Source organism: Lates calcarifer, linkage group LG6, assembly GCF_001640805.2.
Source record: "Lates calcarifer isolate ASB-BC8 linkage group LG6, TLL_Latcal_v3, whole genome shotgun sequence".
In the NCBI taxonomy this organism is placed as follows: domain Eukaryota; kingdom Metazoa; phylum Chordata; class Actinopteri; family Centropomidae; genus Lates; species Lates calcarifer.
The window spans coordinates 420,199-448,197 of record NC_066838.1 but is presented as its reverse complement, the minus strand read 5'-3'; the positions used below and the strand labels follow the sequence as shown (position 1 = coordinate 448,197).

Here is a 27,999-nt window from a genome sequence, read left to right as displayed (position 1 = left end):
ACCTCTTGCCTTGCAATTTCAATTTCAACACAAATTTATAACAGATTTTGCCAGCTTCAGGGAAACACCCATACAGAAACATAATTAAATATTCTACGGAAACCTGTTTTTTTAAGATGAATCAAATGTTGTGCTGTTCAGTGGTTTTAAAATTGATGGGTTTTATTCTATACAGTGTGGGTAATAAAAATAAAAGTTACTGATATATGTTATCCGTGTGTTTTCCTGGCCTGTTAACTAGGATGCTCTCCAATGTGCCCAGTCCCAACCGTATAGCCTTTTGTTGTTTAAATAGTCAACATTAAAACATTTATTTTGAAATTTATAACCGGAAGTTAAGAAGACGCCGGTGTTGCTGCCGCTGTTACAGCTGCCGCTGACTCGATACTTCCCTTGACTTCCATTTATGGGACATCTCTTCAGCACGGTCATTCCTCTGCAATGACTCTGTCCTGTGCGGCGACCGTCTAAGACAGTCCACTAACTCTCATGTCATCGCTGGACTTGATGAAAAAAGAGTGTTTCACATCTGGGACCTCGTCCTCGGCTTCTCTCAAAAGAAGATTCATAAAGAAGAGGAGGATCGCTCCGAGGGCGCAGGATGATGCGGACAGCGACTGTCAGCTTTGCAGGTGAGGTGAAGCACACAAAACTTCACAAGAATAAACTTTATCTACTGACTCATCTGCTTGTTGTATTGATTCTGATTTGTATTAATACTGATTGATAAAACGTTATTCTTCTTCTTAAATGACAAACAACTCTGAGAACACATGATTTTGTCTTCATTAGTTGTATTCATTAGTTGTATTCTTGTGTTCCAGATGTTCCATACTTCCTCTGTCTGGCAGTAGTCGCACTGTTCGCCGAATTCTAACAGCCTGCCTCCTCTCTTTCCTGGCCCTGCTTGGCTCTGTATCCATTGACCTCAGTACCCACTTTGAACTGCTGCACACCACAGAGGCTGCTTATGATGAGCTGACTTCATGCAGGACAATAGCTATCCTGCAACTCGTCAGTAAGCTTCAAAAGATGAGACGTTTATTTACCAAACACACACACAATGAGACCCTAGAAACTAGTTTTTCAGAGGTTGTGTTTCCTGTGTTTGGTCATTTCTGTGGTGAAATGGCAATTCAGAGTAACAGATATGGGCTCTCTTGCAGTGTTGAATTGGCTGGATTTTGCCAGGAGATGAGGAGGAGCGTTCAAGGATTTCTAAATGCTTCACTGGATGCAAACAGCACAAGTGAAAATGTTACTTCTGCTTTCTCCTTGGTCATTGAAAGACTTCTTGATGTCTGGGGTACTGTAGAAGATACTTTAGTCAAAGTCAAGCAGAATGCTAACTGGAGAAATGTACTGTCTGCAAGACTTCTGATAACATTCACAGAGCTCAACCACCAGTTGATGGACTTCCCCCTCATAGCAACTCACACTGACTTCCAGTATAAGTGGACTTATGTACTAAGCTACCTCAGCTTTGCCAAGGTTATGACAGAACAACTGAATGACTGCTGGTTAGAGAACATAGACCTCAACTTCAACTCAAGCCAGAGTGTAAAACACTTGTATATTTTTGATACAAGCCTGTGGCAGCTCTCTGGAGCAGGAACAGTGCCTCTGTCTGGGTCTCACACTGGAATTCAAGCTCTGACAAACATTCAGCAGTGCTTGTTTGATAGTACAGTGCCAGCTCTCAGGTTGGCGTCTCGATCTGTGTCTTCTGGCCTCAGTATGAGGATCTGCCTGCTGGCTATAGCCTGCCTCATCTACCCAGTGGTCATGTTCTCTTTCAAGCAGATGACAGAGTGGATACAGAACTATGCCCAGAGCTTGAAGGAGAAGACTGAGGACCTGAAGCACCAGAGACAACTGGCTGAAGATCTGCTGCACCAAATGCTGCCCAAGTCAGTCGCCAAGCAGCTCCGCCAACATAAGCACGTTGAGGCTGAGAGCTATGAAAAGGTTGGTGCAAGCTATTTTGGTAACATAAAAAATTCTCCTAAACTATTTACTAAAATTGGTTTCAAAATAAATTTGTGAAGAGAAACTGCTAATGCAGCTGAAGAATCATGTTTCATTGTGTACCTTTTATTTATTCAAAAGAAAGCAAAACTAGATTGCTGATTAGTCAACCTCCTGCTACCAAGCTTCATTAATCCCAATGGAAAAGTTAATTCTACAAAAGTGTAAAAAATTAGCAAGACCTTGGGGTACCAATGCTCTGTTAGGTTCATGACAGATCAGCAAAAATAATACTGCAAGAGCTAAACATCCCAGAGTTGAATAGAACCAGATATTGAATTGCAGGACTTTGGGCAGAGGTCAGGTAGGCAGCCTGAGGTGATCTTGACACAAAGAATCAAGAATTCCGAATTCTTTATTGTCGTTATGCATACACAAAACAAAATTTTGTTTGGTAGCTTTCAGCTTAAGAAAAAGACAGACAAAGAGACAGAATCAGAATCAGACTTTATTGCCAAGTAAGTTTGCACATACAAGGAATTTGTCTCGGTATATTGGTGCTAAAGAACAGTGATAGTAAAAAAACACAGATATAGAGAAGTAGAAGTAAGGCTAAGGAGTACAAGCAGCAAAAAGCAAAAACCATATTTACAAGGAACATAAATATACATAATTAAAATGTAAAGTGTAGAGTGCAAATGTTTGACGGTGGCAGTGACTGTTTGGTGAGATGTGCGTTAATGTAATGCATAGGTGTGTGTATAATGTTAATGTAACGTGTAGTGGAGGGGGGATTATAGTCTGTGACAGACTGTCTATGTGTGTGCAGAGGGGAAGAAACTGTTCTTGTGGTGTGAGGTCTTGGTTTTGATGGACTGCAACCTTCTGCCAGAAGGGAGTGTCCTGAAGAGTTTTAAACATAAATAAAAACACAAATATAATAATAATTAATGCATGACAACAAAGGTGGAACTCACTACTGCAAGGAAAAGCAAATTTGTGAAAGCAGGGTCGCTTGTTTGATCACTGGACCCATGATGTAAATCTGCACTGGGAGGTGACAGAGTAGCATTGCCGCTCATCTTTATCGCTGCTGACATGCCATTCAGCAAGTCATATACAGTACCAGTCAAAAGTTTAGAAACACCCTCTCATTCAATGGTTTTTCTTTATTTTCATTATTTTCTACATCGTATATTAGTATTGAAAACATCAAAACCATGAAGGAACACATATGTATGTGTAACGAACGAAAATCGCTCACCTTCGCTCACCTTTTCTGCATTTCACAAAGACATCATGGATGGAACCAAAAATCTCAAATTTGCCTCATCAGACCAAAGTACAGGTTTCCACTGGTCTAATGTCCATTCCTTGTGTTTCTTGGCCTAAGCAGTTCTCTTCTTCTTCTTGTTCTTCCTCAGTAGCAGCTTCTTTGTAGCAGTTAGATCATGAAGGCCTGATTCACACAGTCTCCTCTGAACATTTGATGTTAAGATGTGTCTGCTACTCTTGGTCTTCCTTTCCTGGCGTGGTCCTCATCAGAGCCAGTTTCATCATAGCGTTTGATGTGATTTGTTTTTTTTACTGTACTTGAGGATACATTATACAACAAGTAGTTCCGACCGAGCAATCTGATTGGTCAACAAGACATTTAGAACATGCTGAAATCAGCATGACAGCACGCTTTACTCATCACTAAAAATATTACTCCGCCATATACATTTTACTTTGTTGGTAATAGTTGTGTCATTGCAAGATTACACTCGAGGGTGTGCTTTAACGTCACTTAAGCAAAGCGCCTTGGCTTTCTCCATCAGCTGTGTCGGTGACACAGCGCTATAACTTAAAATTCATGTAAAAGTTTACAGTTGCAGAAGCTACATCTGTGTGAGTAAATAAACACAGTGTCTTTGTTATAACGTGGTTGATAAAAGTAAGCATTCATTTGTGCAGTAGGCTGTTGATTTAGTTCAGTAAAGTCTGAGACCTCGATAAAGCATTAACGTCAGCTCAGAGTTCACTCATCTGGGACTAGAAAATCATTTCTGTTGCTAGGTCGTTACTAAGGCTCTGATTATTTGCCGTAGTGGTAAACTTGGTTCCATTACATATAGGAGTTCACTGACGTGACTGATTGTGTTCCAGTTAATAGACCCCATGTATTTCCATGGAAACGGGAAAAACATTCGTTAAAACCTTTTAATTTTGAGATCAAATTGCTCCTCAACATGAACAGATTTTGATTATACATTCTGCTTTGTTGGTAATAGTTGTATAATTGCAATATTACACTCGAGGGTGTGCTTTAACGTCATTTGAGCACGAAGGTGACGCAGTCAGGACCAAGGCGCTTTATTTAGTTGAGTGGTTCTTGCCATAATATGGATTAGAACAGTAGCTGAATAAGGTTATTCACTGTATAGAACTGTGTTCCAACCCTACCTCTGTACAACACAACTGATGGTCTCAGACACATTAAGAAGGCAAGAAATTCCACAAATGAACAAGGCACACCTGTAAACTGAAAACCATTCCAGGTGACTACCTCATGAATCCGACTGAGAGAATGCCAAGAATGTACAAAGCTGTCATCAAAGCAAAAGGTGGCTACTTTGAAGAATCTAAAATATAAAACATATTCTCGTTTGTTAAACACTTTTTTGTTTACAACATAATTCTCTGTGTTCCTTTGTAGTTTTGATGTCTTCAGTATTAATCTATAATGTAGAAAGTAGTAAAAACAACGAAAAACCACTGAATGAGAAGGTGTGTCCAACTCTTGACTGGTACTGTACATATAGATATACATATAGATAAACACATAAATACACATGCTTGCATAACGTGAGAATATGTGTGTGTGAGTATGAGGGTAAATGAGTATGTAATGTAATGAGTATTTTCTCAAATGGTGACCAGGGTTTCCATTCACCTCAACTGCAGAAAATATCACAGAGGTGAGCCGAGTGCCTCCCAGCTGCATACGATTGCCTAACTGCATAGCTAAGGAAATAAGGTCTTCAAATGATTCTGTCTCATCCCAAACTGCCAGCTCGTCCTTCATAGCATCAGACAAAACATGGACAAAAATGCCCTGCAGCAAGACCTCATCGCAGCTGCTCTCTGCTACCAGGATTCTAAACTGAATGGCATATTCAGCCTCAGCTTGAGAATTGTGCCATTGGGCACCTTTTCTTCTCCTGATGGGGTGATCAAATACTTTTTTCATCTCCACTAGGAAATCTGGAGTGGGCATGGGCGGCTCTCGAGTGCAAGGGTGAACATTAGACTGTGAGGCAGAGGAGCTGTTGTTCTCTAGGAGAGCTGGAGCAGCTGTAGCTGGGGCAGAGGCTAAGGATTGGTTGTGACCAGATCCATTTGGCAACTGAGTTGGTTTACACAGAACCTGAGGCTTCAGTGATGGGTTTCAGTGGTTTGTTCAGTGGCCAGTTTGTTCTGTTACATATTGGCAAAACTAGACAGGTCCCCTAAGCAGACTCAGGACACAAATTACCAGGATAGCATTCAAACCAGGAAATGTTTTAATGGAAGTTCAGTGATTAAATGATTCACTGATTCAGTTGTTAGCTGTAGATGGGAGAGAGGAGCTGGAGATGCTCTTGGGTCAATGGAAGAGAATACAGGGGGCAGAGGCAATGGGAAAGGTGAAGGGGAAATGAGCGGAAGATTCAGGGAATGGCCTGGCTTCTGAGCAGGAGCAGATGGTAGCAGTGGACAGGAGACTGGACAAGAGGAGGAGAGGCAAGGTAAGTATCAGCAAAACTTTGACTAGGAAAATTCTCAGGAAGCCACACAAGTTTTCTGCTGAGCTGGCCAGAGAGTTACCACTAAAAATGGCAGAACAAACTGGCTATGAGTGAGAGAATGACTGCTGTAGATCAGCTGCAAGCTGAAAATGAGATAGGAAACAGGTGAACCAGTGGTGCACCACACCTGCTAAGAAGCACACACACAAAAACATACAGGGGAGGAGACACAAGGAAGAACAAGGGGCTTAACAGATGGGGAAACACAAGGAAGAACTAGGAGAGAGAAGGGGTCCTTAATAGAAGACTTACAACTCACTCAACTTTTACACCACAGACTTGTCACTTAACTTTACTTTGACTTGGAATGACTTGATATTCTCTTCAACATGCAAGATTTAAAATTATGTCTTAAAAGGGTAGTCAGTCAATCGACTGTTATTTTTTATAGATAAACTTTGAATCATAAAACTTAAGGCATCCAGTCAGGTTGTTTGATAGTACCAGCAGAGGGGCAACAGACATCAGTAGAAAAACACTTAGAAAAGCACTGAGTTTGAGGATGCATAAAGTCTTGTTTAGGACATGATACACAAGGATTTTATAACTAGGATTGGACTTGATACATGTTGTCTGGACTTGTGTTGGGACTTGTTAATGTTCACTTGGGACTTGACTTGGGAGTTGTTGGTCTTGATTTTTGTTAGCTTTGACTTGTTAGTCTTGATCTAGGACTTGACTTTGGAACTTAAGTTTGAACTAGTTGGTCTTGGCTTTATAATTGATTTTGGACTTGTCAGTGCTGAATTTGGGACTTGACTTGATGTCTTGAAACTTACTTGTGACTTGGAAAAAAGCTTTGTCCCCCTGCACCCTCTTTTTGCAATTTCTGGCTCCATGAACAAACAGATGGAAATTATTCAATGTTATAGTTAACGTTAAATTGTTGAAGGAACTTGCGAACAATGTATATAACCAAAACTCTGCAGCAAGGCACAATAAAAACACCTGCGACATGTGTAATGCACGCACAAAAAGCATATGAAGGTGAGAAATCTCTAGAGATATGCTTTAAATAGTGTCTAACTACTGCACATTTGTTGAGCATGGAATTTAGGGAATTACAAGTGAGATAACAGTCAGAGGCATTTTTCTGAGTCTAATGCTGCACTAAATGTAAAAATGATAAAGAAAAGCTACATCTGGAGGTGAACTGTTATCATGACATATGAGGCTTCAGTGAGAGGTGTGTCTCCTGTGGTCAGTGTTACAACTTTCAATCCTTAAAGGCAAATACTAGAGAAAGATAACACTGTTGAAGACAGATAAGACAACAACCTTCCCCTCCACGATTTTACCTATTCACTTTAACATTAGCTTACATTGTTGCGATGCTGCTGTGAAGAGGCCACCTCTACAAGATCTGCAAACACACTGAATGAATGTGTGTGTTTGCTGCCTTTGTTGCTATTGTTGGCGTAATTACCTATAATTGCCCTGTTCCATATTCATCACAAGATAAAACAAGTTATGTGGGTGAAAATTGCATCTGGCTTATTGAAGAGGTTTGAAGCAGCTGTGCCAAAAGCACTCTGCACAGAGGGGAGCTTCTACTGAATAGGACAGTGGGCTCATTTTAAAACTGATTTGGAGCTCTAGAGTATTCTGGAAATTTGAGACGCACTTCCTGTTCTTTCCCAAACTAACCAGAAAAGTAAAGCATGACTTGCTGAGGCAAGAAGGATTCTGCCTAGTATCGGCCTCCCTGATACTGCTTGTCGCAGGCAGCAACTGCAACACCTGTTATGAGATGACCGTAGCGGAAATCAACAGTGTTCCTAGACTTTGAACTTTATTAAACAGACACAAGCACATAGCACTAAAAATCGTCATCCTGCCCATTTCTTTACCTTTTCATTTCCATTGTTTTTGTCTCTTAATTTCTTGTCACTGGCAATAAACATATAAACACAAGTCAACAGTAATTGGTCTGAGCTGTTCACATGAAGCCTACTCTAAATTTCTCAAAGTTAGAACAGATGTCCACATTTATGAGGACATAAGGGCTGACACTGTCACATGCCACAGATATCGGGTTAAAAAGAGGATTTTTGTAGTAGTTTTGCTAATTTATTCTAGGTTGAACTAATTTTTTTGGACTCATTTGGAATTTTCACTTTATTTATGAGCAAGGATGGATTTTTTGCACTTTATCCCAAATACCAGCTTTTTCTGTCTCACCAATACATGCAGTGAGTTCAGGAACACCATGCTACAAAATCACTAACATGATTCAAATGTTTCATAAAAAGATGCAGGAAGTGTCTGAATTACACACCTGTCATCATAATGGTTTGCATTATCTTATGGTCTTTTGACCAGAGATAAAAGACCATGAGACACCTCAGAGACACATATAGAAAAAGATACATAACAGTATTTTTTTTTTGTTTAAAAAGAAGGATTTCTGGAGAATTTTAAGATCAGTGCAATGCACGCTGTGAAGTACATGCAAATAAGCTATGTTTCCAAAATCTTAAATTGATGAGTTATGTATACAATCCACTGGACATTTTTCAACTGAACTCATGATTATTAGTTGTGAAAATGATAATTAAACAGTTTAGACACAAGTTAGCAAAGTTTTCTCTTTTTGTAGTGAATCACAGATAGAGATTAGTTATCAGGACTCCCTCACTGAAATAAGATACTGGCTTCATTCCTTTGCACAATGCTGAATGCTGATGATTTAAGTTTCTAAGGCCTAACTACTCATTATTGTTATTTATGCTAAAGAATATGAATTGTAGTGTTTACAGTGTTTAAGTTTACTTTAAGATGAACTGTGTTATACCAGGTACTTGTACTTTACCATTTCCATTATTTCTACTTAATCCTTCTACCTAACTACATTTCAGTTTCAAATAGTGTGCTTTTCACTTTTTTGGTCGACTGATGCTCCGATTGGTGGGAGAGGCTGTTGGGCTTACTATTTTTGGATCCAGGTCTGGATCCAACAACCAAGAAACAAGGCCCACCTGGCTTGCCTGGATTTAATACACTTGGCAGATAGGAAGGTTTTTGTGATCAGTCCACACAATGAATGGCACCATAGCCCCTTCCAGCCACTGTCTCCATTCTTCAGGGGCCAGCACTAATACAGTTGAATTACTGGTTCATGAAAATAAAATCAGATCTACGAGGCATTACATAGTTAACCATTTTTCCCGATGTGAAACAAATTGTTCTAATTTTTGATTAACAAATGCTGTTATCTTCTCCATAATGTAAATGTGCATTGTAATTTCCATCCATGCATTTAACCCTCGTGTTGTCCTCTGGGTCAAAGTGACCCGGTGGCCAACAATGTACCTTTGTGTGTGTGTGTGTGTGTGTGTGTGTGTGTGTGTGTAGTAGGATTTGTTGTTGTGCATGACATTTGTGATTCTGAAGTGGTTATCTTTTGTTTTTGAATAATAGTAAGAAGAAAAAAGTATATGGAATACGAAGGGCAACGGAAGGGTTAATGTTGGGCTCTCCTGTGAGTTTTTTCACTAGCCACCAACAATATGTTCATTAAATGCTTATCTCTTTTCACCCATTCTGGAGATATATACCCAAAATATATAGTCTTACTTTCTAAAGGTATTTCACAGTTCAAAATATCTTGTAAGGGACTATGTATTTCTTTCCAGTAGTTTTTGATAGCAGGACATTCCCAAAAACTATGGTAGTGATTTGCATTTTAGTTTCCACATTTTCTGAAGTACAACGAGAGTATTTGGGTTTTAGCTTTATTAATCTTGTTCCCCCGATAATTGACCATACTGCTCAAGTGATCGGATCAGCTTAGGTAATGAATGTATTGGGTGTCCTAACAAGATCAAAATATCATCTGCATAACAAGCCAATTAATGCTCTGTCAATCAATACAGGGGGCGAAGTGTCCCATCCTTTTTCCCCACAAAAAAGAAACCTGCACCCACTGGTGAAGATGAAGGCCGAATGATTGTGGCAACCAGTGAATCCTGGATGTACATCTCTCGATGGCCTCCCCCCTCTGGCTGTGAGAGATTTTAAAGCCGGCTGGTCAGGAGGAAGGCCCCAGACAGGAGATCAGTGCTGGAATCGTAGGGCCTGTGGGGAGGTAGGGAAAGGGCTCTCTGCTTGCTGAATACTTCATCGAGGTTGTGATAAGCTTCAGGGACTCTGGAGACACAGAGCAGAGTGCAAACAATTGACATGACAATTTGACACTCCATAATATCATTGAACCTTTAGACCAGTCAATAGTGGTTATGGAGTCTCAACCATGGACCAAGCACCAGGGGAAAATTGTGGAAATGGTAAAACTAACAGTTGTAGCATTTCACGGTGATTAACAGAGGTGAGGAGGGAAAGGGGAACAGTCTGCTGTCTAAAGCATTTACTCTCCAGTACTCAGGTAACATATCCAAGGAAATGCTGTGTAGGGAAACAAAACTATTGTCAAAAAATTCTCATCAGTCCTGGAATCAGCAAGTGGTTTGAGGGACACTGATGTTTGATTGAACAAATAGCTGCTTCCAACTGGGCTCTCTGGAGCCCAGAACTTTAGGAGGATAAGGTCTGGCCCACCTGAATCCCTCCTCCTTCAAGTGAGCCTAGGCTTTTGGCAGGCGGGGGAAATTTGGCTAAAAATGTCTGGCTAAGCCACAGTAAATGTAGAGTCATTGCTGAAAGCTCCTGTGGTACTAGTTAGCCATGCTCTGTTCAGCTGCATCAGATCATCAGTAGATTCAGCACCCTGGGATGGACTGCCGGGAGAGACTGGAAAGGCTCCAGGAGGATGCTGGACAAGGTCCTGGATGACGGCAGATGACGATATGAGCTCTTGTAGGGACTCAGTCTCATCCCTCACCACCAGCTCATCTTTGAGGTTGTCATTCAGAGCCCAGAGAAACACCCCCTGCCGCACTGTCTGGTCTGATCTGAAACCTCATGGCAAAGGTTGGCTACCAAGAGGGAGAAGACAGCTGGCCACCTCCCTGCCCCAGACAGAGTGATCAAAAATCCTCCTCATTTTGGCGGAGAACACCTGGTAAGAGGAGCAGACCTGATGATTGTGTTCCCAGACCACCATGGCCCACTGAGTGGCCTGGCCATGGAGGGGGCTAATGATAAATGCTATCTTTGCTGGTAAGTATTTGGTTTCAAAGAGAAAACCAAACAAATGCTCCATATGGTGGCTTTAGGGCAGATACGCTCAAACTAAGAGTCTGTAATGTGTCCATAATTCCTTAATTCCTTGTGCCTTGGAATGCTGGTGCGTTGCATAATGCCTCTGGGTTCGCAGGGTTCATCAGTGGCTGGAGAGTTCTGTCATAAATGCCCCAATACAAACTCAGAGACACACACAAACACTAGTTCATCAAAGTTCAACAAAGTCTTTAATGGCACTTAAGAAGAGCAGGGGAAACAGATGAGTGAGCCAAGATCAAGACTAGATCCCGTGGGGCACAGAGTGAACCACCAGAAAGCAGAGGCTGAGCAGCAACTGATCAGGCAGGCAAACTAGGGCACAAGAAAGCAATTGGTAAGTAATTGTTCTACTAACAAAACACTGATCTGTCAGTTCAGTTTAAAAAAAAAAAAAAGTCTTTTGAGGAATGGTAAAAAAAACAAAACACTTTTTTTAGCTTAGTGTGAAGTGTCAGTGAGTCTGGTCTAATCAGGCAGTGACATCCATTTTTTGATAGTTGGAATGTAAGAATGACCAGCGTACCAAATAACTGAGTGGTGGAAGTGGTGGTGGCTGTTGCTCACTCTCCACTCTTTTGTTTAGTTATTTTGACACAAACTGAGAGCGAATTGTGGATGCAATGCCATGTGTGTTGCTGGAAACTTTTTCAGGTTGTATCTTGATTCTATCTTGTGACCCCTTAGGTATGAACCATTGGACTAAATAAGCTAACTATAAAACAGTTCAAACTAGCTCAAACATAACCAGCTACAAAAATGAAATCCAGCTTACACACAAATGCATCACTATCAACAATAATGTCAGATAAAATATTTCCTCCACCACTGTATTTGGCTGCTTTTGAAGAAAGCTGCCCATTTTCTTCCAGCTATGGCAGTCCAAAAGGTTTCATGTTTTGTTTAGTTGAGTTTATTATATCTATTTGTCAGAGACCATATCCAAAGACATGAATCTCATACAAAGAGATGAGATGTATTGCAGACACAAAAACTAATACTGGTAATTGCTACTTGATTCAAATACAAGTGTCAGCTTTGTAACATGTCTGATGCAGATTTTAACTATAATGTTTTTTTTATATTAAAAAAGAGACAGCTGAAGCTCTCAGGCTGTCCTTCATCCCAAGTCGTAGAGCATTGGCTTTTCACTGCTCTCCAATGCCCAGTGCATAAGCACTGAAGAGCCGGTGCCGATATTGGTAAATGTTGTTCTGATTTGTGAAATGTGGCTGTGTTTTGCGAAATGTCAAGGTTTGTGAAATGGCACTGTGTTTTCAGAAATGTTGTGCTTTGACCTTTAGGGCCAGTGTATAATACAACCAAGATTTAGCCAGGTAGCTAGTTCAGTATACCTAAAAAAAGACTGAGTGTATGTTTGCCCAGTTTTGTCCAATATAATCAATAATTTTGCACACTGATGGAGTCACCTCTCTATTTTTTCCAGGTAACCATATTTTTCTCAGACATTGTGGGCTTTACTTCTATCTCTGCATCCTGTACTCCTCTACAAGTGGTGGAGATGCTCAACAACCTCTACATGTGTTTTGATACACGCATTGACTCCTATGATGTCTACAAGGTAACAAGGAAATGTCCACACGCACAAAAAAAATATTCATGCTACCTTTTCCTCAAAATTTCACAAACTTTCGCTTTAGGACTCAGCACTTCTTTTCTTTAATATTTTTGAAGGATATCTTTATTTACTGAGGTTGCTGGGGCACTGGGATGTCAGCTGGGATGGGGCTTGTGCCCTGGAGCCTATCCCAGCTGACATCGGGTGAGAGGCAGTACGTCAGTCCATCCAGCCCAAAATATATAGACAAACAACCATTCACACTCACATTCATACCTATGGGAAATTTAGAGTCACCAATTAATCTGCATGTCTTTGAGTACCCAGAGAGAACCCACACAGGCCCAGGGAGAACATGCAAATTCCACACACAAGTGGGGTGAATCAGGGCTTGAACCCAGAACCTTCTTGCTGTGAGGCGACAGTGCTTACCACTGCATTGCTGTGCCGGTATATTGTCTATATGTGACACAAACTGATTCCAGACTGCTAATTAGTCTGATAGACCGCATCTGAGGCTACCTTTCTCCACCTACAGCCAGCACTGAAACCACACCCCTCTGCCACAGTGAAGAGCCGCCTTTATGTTGAATATATTAACAGTGGTGGAAGAAGTAATCAAAACCTTTGCTTAAATAAAAGTGCCAGTACCACTATGTAAAAAATACTCTATGACAAGTCCTGCATTCCTAAGTGTACTTACTGTATATAAAAGTATACACTCCTGAACAAATCTTATTCAAGGTCTTAAGATTTTGTTCAGGAGTGTAGAGGTGTTGCAAGTATTATACTACTCCAAAAAATTAAGGGAACACTTAAATCACTGATCAGATCTTGATGAAAAAATTATTCAAGTTGAAAGTCTTTATCGATGTACATTGTATAATTTGTTTGGAACAAAATCACGCAACAACAGACAATGGAAACCAAAATCATCGACCCACTGAGGGCTGGGTTCAAAATCACACAGAAAATCTACGTAACAAAACTGAAATCACAGGCTGATCCAACTTCTCCAGACTCTTTCATGTCTATCACATGTGCTCAGTGTGAACCTGCTCTCATCTGTGAGGAGAACGCAGCACTAATCACAGACCTACCAACTGAGTGCATAAGTGAGCTGCACAGTGGTAGGCTATGAGCACAGATCACACTAGAGGATGTATGGTCGTCATGCCACCCTCACTGAGTCTGTTTCTGACAGTTTGGTCAGAAACATGCACACCAGAGCCTGCTGGAGGTCATTCTGTAGGACTCTGGTAGTGCTCCTCCTGCTCCTCCTTGCATAAAGGAGCAGATACCAGTCCTGCTGCTGGGTTGATGCCCTTCTATAGTCTTGTCCAGCTCTCCTCGTGTAACGGCCAGTCTCCTGGTATTTCTTCCATGCTCTTAAGACTGTGCTGGGAGACACAGCAAACCTTCTTGCAACCTGATGTGCCATCCTGGAGCAGTTGAACTACCTGTGCAACTTGATTTGGTACCACCTCATGCCACCATTGACAAGGACACTAGCAGAACACAAAACTAGAGAAGAATCAGTTAGGAAAGATAAATAGAGAGCAACTGTCTGTGGCCACCACATACAAAAACATTCCCTTTTTGGGTGTTGTCTTGCTTTTGCACCTGTTTTCACTTTCATTTGAACCAAAGCAGGAGAAATTGACTCACAATCACTTGTGCTTCCTAAATGGATAGATTGATATCCCAGAAGTTTAACTGATGTGGTGTTGTACTGTTATGATTAAGTGTTCCTTTAATTTTTTTGAGCAGTGTATTATTGTATATGACATTTTTAAATATTTAATACTGATTGATCCAGTAGTTCCCAACCTAGGGGTTGGGCACCTCCAAAGGGTCACAACATAAATTTGAGGGATTGTTAGATGATTAATAAAAAAATAAGTTTTGGTGCATAAATATCTTTTCAGTTTTTGGAGTTATTCTGTTAACTTTTTTGTGAAATATTGGATTTGACTTCTTTGAACAGCTAATCTAAAATCTGAATTTGAAAAGTTAGTTGTTTAATAATATAAAAAAAGAAATACAGTGGAATATAATTTAAAATTAAAAATAAAAAGATAAATGGAAATACTTAAGTAAAATACAAGTATGTCAAAATTGTACTTACGTAAATTACTTGAAATGTATACATATGTAAATGTACATAGTTACTTTCCACCTTTGCACAATCATATTGTATAAATAAGTGCAATCTGACATGCTGTATTTGCTGAGGGGAAGGATGTTTGGGGTGATAGACAGCTTAGAGGCAAGATCTGCCAGATGATATGTGTCTGAAGCGATTATGATTGACATTTTGATATGCAAAAAAGCACAGAAGTGATTAATACTTTTTCCACTTATACCATTAGTGTATTATATATTGACAGTGCACCAATTTAGCAGATAACTATCTATGCACCAAACTATCAAACCAGGTGGAGACGATTGGAGACGCATACATGGTGGTGAGCGGTCTGCCTGAGAGGAACGGGGACAGACATGCTGATGAGATTGCCAAGATGGCGCTGGATCTGGTAGCAGCTGTCAGACAGGTCTCCATCCCTCACATGCCCAATCAAAGACTGCAGCTCCGCGCCGGCATTCACACAGGTGAGAGGAGCTGTGAGATGCAGCAGGTGAGGTCTGTGCTGTCAACACAAAATGATGATACCTTGGTCAGGTGCTCTGCTGTGGGTGCCATATAATACCATGATTCAAGGCAAGAAACCTTGAAAACCACTGGCCATGTTACCATCAGAAGTGGATATAGATATTCATGATCTTTGAAGGATGATTGTCAATGATTGTGATGACCCCTTGACCTTTCCTCTACTACCACTCTAAGGACAAATATTCCACTTGAACAACAGTTGCGCCATGACAGCTTGCCAAGAAAACATATTTGTTTTAGTTTTGTGATGGTTTAACAGATAAAATGAATAAGTCAATGATAATATATTTTACAATATTAGCCAGAATTTAAAGTTACAATTACTTACTGTCCATTGAGTTGCATTACTATTACAGTTTATTCTGTAATTCTACAATAGCATGGTGCCACATCTTAGTCTGATAAACTTTTTACTGAAAATTCACAATTCAGCACAGTAATGTTACAAGTTTACTCCATGCTTCTTGCTTGTTGGAGCAATCCACAGTTTTCTGGCATAGAACCATGGCCTCAGACAGACTGACTCTCATCACAACCACCTCACACTCAGCTGCAAACCATTCCTGGGCATTCTTGAGGTCCTGGTCTGATGAAGCCAACAGAACAAGGTTTTCTGCAAAAAGCAATGAGGGCACTCTGATGTCCTGAAACCAGAAACACAGGAGACCTCAGTTGGTGTATGGATAAAAGCAAAATGCAATAACGGTCTATGGATACAGACTTAACAAATGAATCATGATGTCCAAGAAGCATGTGACTTAAATGCCCAAGAGTTGAGAAACAGCAGCAGATGAAAACAGATATATATGGAGTGATGAAGAGATTATAACGTTCCTTAAATTAATACATGAAACAAACATAAATGTCAGATCATGATGTTTTCTATGTTTTTTTCACTCTTTCTTAAAACATATTTTAGTAAACTGACAATACACTGGCACAATAAACCAACACAAAATATAGACGACCAACAAAAGGAGACAAACTGAGAGAAAAAACTAAAACTAAAAAACGTGGGAGTCCAGGGAACCCATGGTGGACAGCTATGCTTACATCTATACAGCCTGATACAGCTGGCTTTGGTAATGAAAGTTGCAAAAGGGATATATATATATATATATATATATATATATATATATATATATATATATATATATATATATATATATATATATATGTTTTGAGATATATATGTGTATATATTTTTATAAAAGTTTCCACAGTGGGATCCTATCTAAAGAGGCTGATTCACAACTGAGCCGGGCAGAATTAGGTTCAACTATGAGCTATTCCAAAAGAAATCTGAACTGTATAGCCAGAATGGTGAAGCAAATAACACTGATAATATCATTACAATGGTACCTGTCAAGGGGTGCCTATATCTGAACAGTGAGTTCTTGAACTTGATGTGTTGGATGCAGGAAAACTGGACAAGCATAAGGATCTGAGAAACTTTGACAAAGGTCAAATTGTGACCGTTAGACCAGGGGTTTCAAACATTTTGAGACCAGGGACACCTTACAGGGTACAAAATGTTCCAAGGACCCCATCAAAATCATCACGCCAATTAAAAGATATGTTTAATGTCATTTGTACTCCTAGATGGTGTAAGAATTATTTTATTTTTTATTTTAGTATTGTTTTAAACCCAAATACTTCAGACCTCTTTCATAGAAATTAACTTAAATTAAATTTGAATAGTTTTAAAAACTGTAATTGTTGTTCAAATTACATGTAGAAAATGATGATTCACAGACGTAAGTGGTAGGAAAGGGGAGCAATGTTTGCGTGGCCTCAGCAGTGAGTTAGGGATTCTCATGTGAGAGGGAGGGCCAAAAGTTTGCATGATTAACCTGCTGGAATTGGGCCCTCAGTATCCTGTCACAGGATAATTCTGCTGTTCTTCTTCCTCACCTGTCAGGCTATTTGTTGTTGCAGCTGGTGCAAAGTGATCACACACACACACACACACACACAGTCCCAGGCATCACTGTTCACATTGGAGATGTATGAGCTGAGGTGACCTCCCTCACTGTAACCACAGACACATGTTGGTCTAAAACTAAACTCCAGAAACCACTGTCATGTTTTCTCAGTTCAGCTGGTTTGGGCTTAGCATCAGCTTGATGAAGTGGACAGACTTTAAATATGTATCTGTAGTCGCTAGCTAGATATGCTAATCAGCAGCAGGAGCCATGTGCTAAGTGCTTCTAAGGAAAGTGAGTGACAGATTAACATGACACAATCATATCAGAGTTACCTAAGATCAGTGGGAGTTATTGGCTCAGTATGTTTTGGTGCAGTGGTCCCCACATGTAGTTATAAATGTTTTTTTTTTTGTTGTTTTTTTTTTTTTTTTTGGTAAATTAGTTTGCCCCTGGGTCCGTTTGAGAATCATGGGACTAGACAACCAGGTCAGCATCTCCAGTAGGTCAGCAGGTCTTGTGGGGTGTTCCCAGTATGCTTTGTTTAGTACCAACCAAAAGTGGCCCAAGGAAGGACAACTGGTGAACTGAAGACAGAGTCATGAATGCCTAAGACTCATTGATGTGTGTGGGGAATGAAGGCTGGCCCATGTGGTCTTGTCCCACAGAAGAGCTACTGAAGTACAAATTGCTGAAAACCTTAGAACTGGCTATGATAGAAAGCGGTCCAGAACACACAGTGCATCACAGCTTACTGCATATGGGCTGCTTAGATTAGATTGATACTTTATTAATCCGCAAGGGAAATTCACAGCAGCATCCACAAACTTAAGATAAAAAGGTATGCAATAAATACTAATAATAACGATAATGATGAGAATAAGAATAAGAAATATAAGATAAGAATAAGAAGATAAGAACACAGTGAAAACTTAAAGGTCCAGTGCAAATCAGAAACATCCAGGTTAAGGTGCATAGTGTGCAGTGTGTAGTGCATTATAGAGCAGTTGATATTAATGTCCCCCCCGCCACCCTAGTGGAGTTAAGAGCTCATGGCGTGGTGGAGGAACGGTCTCCTCAATCTGTCCATGGAGCAGGACAGTGACAGCAGCCTGTCATTGAAGCTGCTCCTCTGTCTGGAGATGATGTTGTGCAGTGGATGTAGTGGATTGTCCATGATCGACAGGAGCCTGCTCAGCATCAGTCGCTCTGCCACAGATGTCAGGTTGTCAAGCTCCCTGCCCACAACAGAGCCCGCCTTCCTCACCAGTTTGTAATACTCTGTCCCCCAGTTGTACATACTGAGATCTGCCAGTCAGGTAGTCCGTGATCCATGCCACCAGGTGTGAGCCCACTCCTCCCATCCCAGCTTGTCCCTGAGGAGCAGCGGCTGGATCGTGTTAAAGGCACTGAAGAAGTCCAAGAATGTAATTCTCACAGCACCACTGCCTCTGTCCAAGTGATGGAGGGATCAGTGTAACATGTAGATGATGGCGTCCTTCACTCTCACCTTCTCCTGGTATGCAAACTACAAAGGGTCGAGAGTGTGGCGGACCTATGATCTCAGGTGATGTAGCAGCAGCCACCCCATGGTGTTTATTACGTGTGACGTCATGGCGACTGGCCTGAAATCATTCAGCTCCCCAGGATGAGATTTCTTTGGGACTGGGATGATGCAGGATGTTTACACATAGCAGTGTACAGTTCTTATAGGAACAATGTCCATACAGAACTTAATGTAGTCAGTAGTGCAGTCAACAACCTCCTCAATGTTCTCGCTGTGTGACCCTTGTAGTACATCCCAGTCTGTAATTCCAAAGCAGTCTCTCAAGAGCCTGCTCTGCCTCAGGAGACCACTGTGTGTATATTCTTTTGTCTCTTAATTTCTGCGAAAGAGTCAGAGTACCCATGCTGACCCCTGTCCACCGCCAAAAAGCTCCTACAGTGAACATCAAAACCTGACCATGGATTAATGGAAGAAAGCAGCCTGGTCTGATGAATCATGTTTTCTTTTACATTATATGGATGGCAGGGTGCATGTGAGGAGGAGATGGCACAAGGATGCACAATGGGAAGAGGGCAATCCAATTGAAGCAGTGTGATGCTGTAGGCATTATTCTACAAGAAACTGTCACACCTGTGCAAGGAACCCTAAAAAGCAGAGCACAGACTGCAGAACAAATAAAGTTTTATTTTGGAACTTGAGGTGGAGAGGGGAAGGGGTGTGCAGGTCCAAAGAGGGGTATGGTGGCAGGTGAAAGAGTCCTAGGGGAAGTTGTGCTGCTGGGGGTGCAGGTCCTGATGGGAAGGTTGAGCGGCTGGCAGACTGGAGGGAATGGCAGGCAGGAACTGAATAGAAGAAACAGGTTAGGTTAAGATCTGACTGGCACAACTGCTAGTGCAGACGCTGGAGCTAAGAAGAGCCAAAACTTCTCTCTACACAAACCATTTTGGGCAAGGGACACAGGAGACAGGACCCAAATGCAGACCATTCAGGAGATTTATTATAAGCAAAAAGATCACATGAACATGGATGCAGGAAGCAAAACTCAATACTCCAAGTCACCAACTAAGAACTGGGGGAAAGACAGGACTATATGTACACACACGGGATAATTATCAACAATACAAGAGTTCAAGGTGACTTCAAGGTGACATCATGGCCTCAAACCTACAGGCTATTTTAATTTTAATTTGAAAATTTTGCTCATTTTTGGCAATTTTTTGGTTGTACTTGATCAAACTCCTTCCCCAGACTATAGTCCCACACATGTCAGTGCATTTCAATGTGACAGTTTGAGGGGCTCCTTCCCCTTGCTCCCTACCTTGATCTCTTGTGGTTACAGAGGCCTCAGTTATCCAGGGAGTCAGCCCTGGATGTAGTGCAGTAAGGTGGCTGTCACTCTTGCATTCTCTGCACCAAACATTTTTTCCACAGTCTTTGGCTAGGTGACTGGTTGATGCACAGCACCCATAGCAAATATTCTTTAAGGTAAGCTTCCTCTCATCCAAAGGTTTGCCCCTAAAACCACAAGACTTCCTAAGGGGGTTTGGTTTGTTGTGGAGGGGACATTGCTTGTCGAGGTCAGCCATCATTTTTCTGAGGGACTATAATGGCTGCTATCAAGTATTCACTGAGACCTCTGTCTTTTTGACAGAAATAGGTGTTTTCGTGTGTTTTTGGCTTGATCAAAAAACAAACTGGTTACAGTTTAACAGGTAAGAATCTATCTGCCCTGGCAGCTTCAAGCTCCAAGAGATTGTCTGCCAACACCCTGATTTTCACGATTTGAGATTTTTAGAAAATCATCCACCATCCACCTTCTTGATGCCATGTTTAAGTCCTCTGTTGAACTGTGGAAAGATTCCTTCCAGGCCCAGGACGGTCATCGAACCTTAACAGCCCGGATCTTATCATCTCACGACATATCAAATACTTGGCCAGATCTGTTGTAGATGATGAACTGGGCTCATTGGTTCTGGGAGCACCACCGGTATGTGACCGAGGAGGCTGGTAGTTACTGCTGATTTGTATTGTGTGACTGCGTTCAGTGTCTGTGATTGTCTTTTGATGGGTTTGAACTGTGTAGGCGTTCTGGTTTCAGGAGGCCAATCCTGAATGATCTTTGAGCATGAGGGCAATATGGAGTAGCATCATCCTTTCAGTTTGAGTGTTTGCTGAACAGGTAAGTCATATCATCTTTAACTTCCCCCATATTGTTTACAGCTGTCTCACCATTGTCCATTGATAGCTGGCACATTGCTGCTGACATGGGTTGTGGTAGTTTTGAGTCTTGGTGAGGCGCAGGTCTTGGATTCTTGTAGTTGTGGGTTTACTGTGGGCCAATGTGGGCAGGGTCCACGTGCCCTTTGCCCTTTGGCGCCCCTATGTGGGCCTTCTATGGGTAAGCCCAATTGTGGACTTGCCCTCAGAATGCCCACATGGGCCCCCTGTGGGTTTTCCCATGTGGTGCCCACAGCAGTTTTGCCCTTTTGGGGCAACCCCTTGTGTCTAAATGTGAATATTACATAAAATCAGAGGTCTGCAATAAGTAAGTCACAATAAGTTGCCCATAACGTAAGTTGTCCACAAGATATTCAGAAAGTATGTAGAAAGCACGCCATATCAGTGGTTCATCAAAAGTAATTTATTAACAAAAACAAAAGAATTAAATTCTTAACTGAACATTAACAAGGTGCTGGTTACTGATATCACTGATATAAGTGTAAGGTGTGCATGAGGGACAAGTTAGAGATTACAGACAGCAATAACAAGTGAGGTAGCACATCATAATGAAAGATCATAAATTCATTGCCTCAATTGAAAATCATCAATCATTATCCAAAAAAAAAAAGAAAAAAGATAAACATATTTAACTTTTATACATGAGCCTGTCTTTCTTTGTCTCTTTGGAACCTAGCTTTGAACCATCTTAAGTAACCTCTATAACACATGCACTGGATATCAGTCATGCTCTATACTGGTTTTGTGGGCCTATCTCTGTCAACATGGAACCAGCTTCCCCAAAGAGGTCAGACCCTGAGGATGTGGATTCTTGTTCACTAGGTAAGAGAGAATACACAAGGAAACTTAAGGTGACAAAACAGCAAATCACATTTGTGTAGTTTGTCAGTCTATACTGTACCTACACAGTGGCAAATTACTGCTGGAAGTTAGCATTCTTTAGGCTTGAATTAATCACACAGTAAAAATGGTTACACTAGGCAGGTTGATTCCATTTCTGCAGTAAAGACAATGACAATGTTTTTTTCAAGTTTTCACAAATTAGTCACCAAAATACGTTACAAAACCTGGCTGATTAAACCCTGTATTACTCCGACAGACTTTAAGGCAAGCAGCCTTATGGCTAAAAACAATGCGCCATATTGTCTCCCACTGTCCAGTTTCAGCGGGAATATTAGTGACGCAACTGGACAGCAGGAAGAAAGAACCATACCACAGCATCTTGGTCAGTTTTCTTTTGAGCAGAATTTGAGGGCAATAACGGTAGGATTTTTAATTACACAATGAAAATCTGTGTAGCTACTGTAGTTGATTACTGTATGGTACATAACCAATTAATTTAAGTAACGTCTCATTTTGACTGTGTTAAATTAATATCTGTGACACAACATTTAAGATTGCTTACAGATGCTTACAACTGAATTAACGTAAAACCTACCATGAGCCAAGTGGTGTCAGACTCCTTATTCCCAAAATCACGTGCCTTTTTTGGACTTTGTCTTCTGTTTAAGACATCTAGTTAAGCCTGTAGGCTAACATTGCTGTTTCCAATATCCATAAATCCAAATCCAATATCCGAAGGCAGGACTAAACTGAACCAGTTGTAGTTCGGTCAGAACAGTACTGTAGAGCCAAAACAGTGGTTTATAATTCCAGATTCGAAAGACAATTGTTTGTTCATTTCCAGCCTGGAATTCCTGAACCAGCTCTCGTGAATTTGTTTATGTAGAATTAATCACAATATGGTGGTAAATGTCAACATCACACTGTAGGTATCCAACGCAGAATTGGAATTTCACGGTAATGGTGGTGTACATAAAGTGATGAGTAAGCTATGATCAGGTGTTGGAGGTGTCTTGAGTTTGTGGATTTGCACACATTTGCATTACACAGCTTGAGTTATGTGACAGTAGTAATAATATTATGTGTTTTTTTATTTTTTGCAGATCATCTCCTGGGTGCGTTTGGTGATGCTCCATTAGCTGAAGATTAAGTGTTACTCAGTCTTACTTTGTACGTAACAACAGCCCAATTTGGGTGTTGATAGCAATAAACAATACACGAAAAGCCCTCAGGTTACCCTTCATATGACCCTTTGCGGCAAGATTTCTTTCTGAGGTGAAAATGCCCATTATGGAAAACACAAGTGTTTCACATCACATATGTTTCTTTCTCACTTAGATGCTGTGACAGCTTCTGAGTTTGAAGCCTCAGTTAAAACCTGGCTGAGATCGGGATGGGGTTGGGAGGAGCAGAAGGCCCAAAAAGAGGAACAGATAATGTTCTTCTAATGTTATGTTCTAATTATTCTGCATAAGCATTTACCCAGAAAATATGGCCTTTTAAGACCCATGCAGGGCTATGGTCCACCGTGTTCCAGCAGTGCTCACTCGAGCACCCCTGTAGGGCACTGTGGCCTCATCACCAGCATGAATTGTGGGCGTGGCCAGCCCTAAAGGGCCTGCAATACAGAAATAAAAAATAAAATCCTACATTTTGTTTGGCTCTCTTTCTTTCACATCAACAAATGCTGAGTCATTAATTATGCACAACACAAATATACATAAACATATGCTGAAGTTATCATTGACCACCACTGATAACTAGCTATTAGCTTAATGCTAATTTAACTATGAAAATGCCATAGACGGGCTAAAGCGTTAGCATCGCTCGCATATTTTTTATAATTTTTGTATTTTTTTAAGTTTTCCACACAAGCTATGAACTGTTTCAGAAAACCATCACAGGTAAGTTTAACACAAAGGTAAGTATTACTTACAGATATAGGGTTCAACAGAGAAAAAATGAATCTCTGAAAAATAACAGATTCGTTTCAAAGCTATTCAGTGGAAAAGAAAAAACAGCAAGTCTACATCATGGATGTATTATGACAGCTGGATACCGGATTGAAGATGACGGACATTCAGTCCTATCAGATTGTTTAATATCTTGGTTAATTCGTGGGGGGAGTTTTTTTTTTGTAGGAGAGAGTGATTCTGTATGTGACATGTAACTATGACCAGGCAGGTAAAGTTATTACTAAGATTTTACAAATAAAGTTTTAGACTTTTTTTTAATATTAAAAGGCATATTCATATGTGTAGTGCTAGTTAATTGTTAATTTCCTGTGTTATTAATTACACTTCTGTCTATTGTTTCACTGTTATCCATTCAGACATTAAATTTAAATAGCAAATTGTATTTGATATTGTAAAAAAAATAAACATAGGTGCAAATATCTGAAGGTGAAGCTCTTTAATTTGTGACTATTTTCTGACAAACTGAACATGAGCCTCATGTCATTAGTAAAAGCCAAGCTAATGAGCCTGCTGCTGCAACATATATGTTTACTGTAGTTAGTTACAGCAGCTTCACTGCCCACTGATTTAAGGAGGATTTAAGGGTCTGAAATATACTTTTTTATGTGTACTTTTTTTTATTTAACTGTCCCGGGCTAACAGTCCTCCACTGGTGCCTCTGAGTGATGGAGGAGAAGAAGATCATCATCCCTGGTAACGTCAGGTGAAGATACTGCAGGTCCCGCTTCATCACCGTGACCAGCTCCATCCACGATCTTCCCCCTGATGAGGATTTACCACAATGAGACAGTTTAAGCCTTGAATATATAAATAAATGTGGTTGTTCCAAACGAATGACAGGTTTAATGAACTTCATTCATCAGTGGATGAGACCATAGGCTGTATATGAAAAGATAAGACACTGCCAGCACACACAGATCACATCAACTATTACATATATAGCTAATGACTTATGAATTTAAAATACCATATATATAGAGAGATTTTTTAAAATTACGTTCAAGAACAAAGGCTGACAAGTGACTGATAAATTCAACACTAAACCACAAAATCAAAATATCACACTATGTGAAAATGAAGGCTTGGCTTTGAGTCGTTTTCACATTATCACACAGCGTCTGCTGCAAGCTAGCAAGGATCTTCGCTCCCGAGACACAACATGGCTGTGCGTAACTGTGACGTCACTTAGAGAAACATTACTTTTCTAGACTTTTGAGAGGTTTTACAAAGATTAAAACTCCATGACTTAAAAATGTAAATTACAAAGAGTGATAACTGATTATACTTATAGCTGGAGGTGTCCTGTCAACAGTTTTAAAAGTCTGTTTCTACAATGGTGCCCTATGAGGAAAATGCTTTTTGGGCCCCAGCAGAGTGCCTCTCTCACTGGTCATTCCTGATTTTTTGTGGCAACCCTTGTGACCAAGTTTTTGGTGAATCTTTACCTTTTCATCATCATCATCAGGACAGAATTTGTATTTATTCAACTCTAATATATAGTGAAATGCTTGCTTTGTATTTACTGCTAATAAATGATTGTTGTCAGTGCATGTCACACAGTAAGATAGGAACAATGATAGATACTACATTAACATCTCAACATACATTGTCATTGTGGGCATATGTCAGTATGCACTGCTGTGACTAAGCATGGCTTCACAGAGACATTATTGAGACTATTAAATGACGAGACTGCACTTATGAGGATAAAACCACATGGTTCACAGTCACACAGAGTGTTATTCATTAAAGGCCGGGTATTCACACACAACTGCTGTAAGTTTCCAATAAATGACCTCTTTAGGTTTACTGCTAGCTACTGATTGAAGTGCACATGTTTTTGCTAAGGCGTAAAGGCGAAAAAGTTGAGTGATGCATTAACTTGAAATTTTTGGTGAAATTGAACAAAACAGCAGTGTGTGTGTGTGTGTTTGAATGACACAAAAGATTTAGTGAAGGCGGAGAGGATGTCCAAGACGATGAACGTTCTGGGCACCCATGAACATCAAAAACTTCTGAAAACATTCAACAAATTGAACAAATCGTTCAAAATGATCAATGATTCAGTATAAGAATGATAGCAGGAATGGTCCATTGATAAGAGACAGTTCAGCAAATTTTGCATGGAATTTTGAACATGACAAAAGTGGGTGCCAAAGTTGTCTCAAAACTTCTGTGTGCCAGCTCACACTGCGTTCTTGGTAAAGCAGTTTCTGGCCCAAAATCAAATCACAGTGCTTGATCACCCTCCCTACTCACCTGATCCAGCACCATGTGACTGTTTCCTAAGATCAAATCTGTGCTCAGAGGAACACGTTTAGTCTGGCAGAAGTTAAGAAAAGAATGACAGAGGTTCTGAGACAACTGTCCAAAGACCTACTGCACTGCTTTGATCAGTGGAAGACCTGAATGCAGCGGTGTGTTGATAGCAGAAAGGGAGTATGTTAAAGGAGAAAGACACTGAAACATGTTTATGTTCAATAAAATTGTATTACAGTATTAGTCTTGTTATTTAATAGCCATGCCTCATATTATTTAAATTTGACTTAAGCTTCAAAAACAACACTATAGTCAGTTTGTTGTTCTTTTTCTCTGGGCTTGTTGCACTGTGGGGTGTATTGAACTTTTGCTTTCATGCATCTTGCAACAAAGTGAAGCATGGCTCTTTGTCTCCTTACTCTCTAGGTCCATGTGTGGCAGGAATAGTGGGCTACAAGATGCCAAGATACTGTCTGTTTGGAGATACTGTCAACACAGCCTCTAGAATGGAGTCCACCAGCCTGCGTATGTGCACTTAGACACAATTCAATTAATTTTTTTTTTTACTCAATTCAATTTTATTTACATAGCGCCAAATGACAACAAAAGTCATCTCAAGGCACTTTTCATATAGAGCAGATCTAGACCGTACTCTTTAAAATAGGTATTTACAGAAAGACCCAACAGATCCACCATGAGCAGCACTAGGCAACAGTGGCAAGGAAAAACTCCCTTTAAGAGGCAGAAACCTCAAGCAGAACCAGACTCAGGGTATATTGGACCATTTTGTATACAAAATCAACGGAAAACAGGAATAATCATAAGATCGATCCTTTTTCATCTTTCTTTGTGTGTCAGCTCAGCGAATCCACACCAGTTCAGAAACCTACTTGGCTCTGATCAAAGACAATGCCTACGACCTGCAGCTTCGTGGAGAAATTGAAGTTAAGGTAAAAGATCCCAGCCATGCTGTGAAGTATTTTTTCTGTGTTATAGTGAGACAATCAAATCTTTAAAATGTTAATATAAACTTTTCTTGACAACTGGATGAAAATATGAAACTTTACAACAAAAAGACTAAAAACTTACCTTGTGTTATGTAAAATCACTAAGTTCAGTCATGGTTTTCATACTTTGTTTCATGTCCTAGCACAGTCAGTTTATATTTGAAAAACCAAGTCTCAGCCAAAGCAAATATCAACATAAATATAGCTTCTCACTCCAAATACTATCTACTCATGTGTATAACTCCTTAGGTTTTGGTGTGCTAGGTTTGGAGACATTGTGTTGGGTGTCAGCAGACTTCCCAGAGATGGAAATATAAACTTGTAATTATCTGGATGGTTTACCTGTAGTGCTGTTGATAGTTTTTGTTGTTTCTGTCGTTAGTTTTATGTTATTTGGGTGAATAGTCAAGAATAATCTTGCTGATGGATTGGTAGTCACACCCAAGTACCACTGTTACTCTCTTGTGTCTTTCCTTCTCCTGCTAGGGTAAAGGAAAAATGAACACATATTGGCTGATTGGCCATAAGAACTACAGTGTGCAAAATGACAGTCTGGTTTGCCATTGGAATCCCAACATGGCCAGAAAGAAGAAGACAGCAGCAGGCAGCGAGGTCTCTGTGGGAACTGTAAGTTGAACTGGTTCAGTATTCCCAATATTTGCCATTAGAGGAGCCATATTGCAGAACATTCATCCCTGTCCTGTTGTTGTTGCTGGCTTAAATGGCCATTTTTGTTTTTCTTTCTGTTCATGAAATAACCTACTGTCTGCCTATTGTAGGTTTAATACTCCGGTACAAAAGCCAGATGTGCATTGATTTTTGTTTTGGTTTTATTGTTGCTCATATTGCATATTTAACTTTTTTTTTCCTCCTGTGTGCAGTTTATTTTCTGTGAAATAATCTGTGAGGAGTCCTCTTTCCCTCTCTTTTTTAGCTTAGATATCCATATAAGCACATTGATTTATATATCCATGTAATTCTGTAATTTCTCTCTTTTTAAAAATGTTCATACATA

At 40.3% G+C, this 27,999-nt stretch overlaps 1 protein-coding gene and 1 long non-coding RNA gene across 4 annotated transcripts; both read left to right on the top strand.

Moving 5' to 3' along the window:
- The first annotated feature begins 408 nt into the window (after positions 1-408).
- Positions 409-27,999, top strand: LOC108900471 (receptor-type guanylate cyclase gcy-4). Of its 2 annotated transcripts, none has more exons than XM_018701526.2 (7): positions 409-632; positions 825-1,968; positions 12,424-12,558; positions 14,994-15,168; positions 26,404-26,502; positions 26,836-26,927; positions 27,471-27,999. In XM_018701526.2, exons 1-7 carry the CDS (start codon positions 490-492, stop codon positions 27,618-27,620), a joined length of 1,938 nt encoding a protein of 645 aa, XP_018557042.2. In that variant the 5' UTR covers positions 409-489; the 3' UTR covers positions 27,621-27,999. The 2 variants fall into 2 exon arrangements, with proteins under 2 accessions (XP_018557042.2, XP_018557047.2); XM_018701531.2 differs by lacking the exon at positions 409-632 and having other exon boundaries at positions 922-1,018; positions 1,167-1,968.
- On the top strand, positions 18,215-23,302 carry LOC127142544 (uncharacterized). Of its 2 annotated transcripts, none has more exons than XR_007813358.1 (3): positions 18,215-20,840; positions 21,576-22,912; positions 23,081-23,302. It is a non-coding gene; the product is annotated as an uncharacterized LOC127142544 (long non-coding RNA). The 2 variants fall into 2 exon arrangements; XR_007813359.1 differs by having other exon boundaries at positions 18,215-21,721; positions 22,846-22,912.

Excerpts from the sequence above, each read along its gene's own strand:
- LOC108900471 (XM_018701526.2), top strand. The coding sequence starts at position 490 with ATGTCATCGCTGGACTTGATGAAAAAAGAGTGTTTCACATCTGGGACC. Across the intron at positions 1,969-12,423 it reads AGGCTGAGAGCTATGAAAAG|GTAACCATATTTTTCTCAGA; the intron begins GTTGGTGCAAGC and ends TATTTTTTCCAG. Across the intron at positions 12,559-14,993 it reads ACTCCTATGATGTCTACAAG|GTGGAGACGATTGGAGACGC; the intron begins GTAACAAGGAAA and ends CTATCAAACCAG.